At 35.7% G+C, this 2,226-nt stretch overlaps 1 protein-coding gene across 1 annotated transcript; it reads right to left on the reverse strand.

Moving 5' to 3' along the window:
• Positions 1–1,498: 1,498 nt before the first annotated feature.
• LOC126956507 (60S ribosomal protein L31-like) lies at positions 1,499–1,915 on the reverse strand. The gene has a single exon (XM_050793494.1). It carries the CDS (start codon positions 1,874–1,876, stop codon positions 1,499–1,501), a length of 378 nt encoding a protein of 125 aa, XP_050649451.1. The 5' UTR covers positions 1,877–1,915.
• Between the last annotated feature and the right edge of the window lie 311 nt (positions 1,916–2,226).

Genomic DNA, 2,226 nt, shown 5'->3' on the forward strand with positions numbered 1-2,226 from the left:
GAATCTATTAAGTATCCTTTCCTCAAATATCTACATTTGCTTTCTGTACCTAGAGGCTTGCAGTAGTGCAGCAGCACTAATAAAAGTTGGTGTTTATATCTCTATTTACAGAGAGTAACATTTTTTTGTGACATTCTCTGTTTCCTAGGAATGGTGACATTATGAAATTTTTATGTATGTGTGTGCATTTTACTACTTATGAGTCTTACTACTCATTTTACTACTTATGAGTCTTATTTTGGATATTGGTCTTAATAATATTTTTTTGGAAAGAATATGTGGAAAGAATCAGATTCAAGCAACCACCATTATCCTTCAGAGCCAGAGCTCTCTTGTGTATTGTTCTTTCTAATAAAGGGACTACCATTCTTTCTGATGAAGTGTATAAGCCATGGGTGTCTTTGCTTCATAGTATAATTTTCTAGTGAAGATGGCTTTTAACAGATTTTTTAAATGTTTTCTTAGTTACAACCCCTACCAGACAGTAACCTTTTATTTCTTTAACTTTTAGGTACTTCTCAAGACATAATGCTAGCTAAAATACAACTAAAATAAAATCATTTAGAAATGTAAATATTAATTTTTTTACAATAAATAAAATTGGTAAAAATAGAATATATTAGAAATGGTTAAAAAAGGCAAAACCAAATATGTTAAGTGATAAAAATTCACATTTTCACTTAATCAAAAGATCAGGCCGGGCACAGTGGCTCACATCTGTAATCCCAGCACTTTGGGAAGCCGAGGTGGGTAGATCACCTGATGTCAGTAGTTCTAGACCAGCCTGGCCAACATGGTGAAACCCTGTCTGTACTAAAAATACAAACCCTGTCTGTACTAAAAGTATAACAACTGTAGTTGTATACGTAATACCTTCGATCGTTTTCTGTTTTCAAAGCTGCTTTCTTATTCTTGTTTAATGTTTCTAATATCCTCTTCTTTTCAATATTTAATACACACATATGTGCACACACACATATACACACACTCATTTTGATTCTCTTCTGTAGGTGGTCACATCACATTCATATGTCATGTGATCATTTTAAAGGCTCAAGGGATTTGCTTTCTCTAGTTAATAATATCTAACTGGGGCTGGAAGAGGGGTGAAAGTCTAAACCCTATATTATGTTCTATGAGCTAAAACATTGCTTTCAAATTTTTTTAATTGAGATCTACCATAGAAATGTGCTTTTCATAATGTAGTTTTTAAATACATATGGCATATAACTACATTAATATTTAAAATGCTTATTGAATGCCTATAAAATACCAGATGCAATCTGACTCACTCAGTATCAGGATTGAACAAAAGCCACAAATATTTCAATCCTCATGCATTTAACATTTTATAACAAATGCATGTGTGTGTATTTGAAAAGCTTAACTTACAAAGAACTTATTAAAAAATACCGTCATTCATTTGATACACCTTGATGTTTTCTTTTTTTTTTTTTTCAATTTTTTAACTTTATTTGATGTATTTGACGATCAACGATTAGTTCTCATCCACACTGACTGTCTGTAGATTTTTGAAAGCGGTAACAGGTACATAGGTAACCAAAGTATGGAGCTTATTTGGTGAATCTTCATCCTCATTACGTTTTCTGGACAACCGCACACGGATTCGGCATGGGACATTCCTTACTCCTTTGGCCCAGACAGCTTTGTTGAGCTTAGTATGAATGTGCACATCTGGAGTTCCCATCTCCTTCATGGCAAATTTCCGAATCGCTTTGAGGGCCCGAGGGGCATGCTTCTTGAAGCCCCCTCCACGGATGCGCTTGTGAATGCTGATGGTGTATTCTCGGGTCATCACCTCGTTGATGGCAGAACGGCCCTTTTTCTTCTCGCCACCCTTCTTTGCGGGAGCCATTCTGCTGGGTCCAAGTTGGAAAGGAAGAGCGCGAGGTATTGTGGGAGAAGGAAAGCCCCACCTTGATGTTTTCAATTCATTCTCATCTTATTGAAATATGCTTATTGTGGCCCATTAAAATATTTTTTGTTACAAATGAGTTTTGTTTAGCAGTCTGACAAATACCTCTTTTTGGTGATAGAGGAAGGGTTTGACCTCTCTCATTTTCCTTACACATGTTTTCCTACAACTCAAAATAATTCCTCATGGTCTCTGCTTAAGGCATTACAACATCTTGAGCCTGCAGTTAGCCATTGTGATAGACAAGTATCCCATATATGGTGCTGGGAGGTAGATTGAGAGTGGAGAGA

This window comes from Macaca thibetana, chromosome 6 (assembly GCF_024542745.1).
Source record: "Macaca thibetana thibetana isolate TM-01 chromosome 6, ASM2454274v1, whole genome shotgun sequence".
NCBI lineage: Eukaryota > Metazoa > Chordata > Mammalia > Primates > Cercopithecidae > Macaca > Macaca thibetana.

What these genes read in the sequence shown, in the direction of transcription:
- LOC126956507 (XM_050793494.1), bottom strand. Translation starts at nt 1,876, where the DNA reads ATGGCTCCCGCAAAGAAGGGTGGCGAGAAGAAAAAGGGCCGTTCTGCC.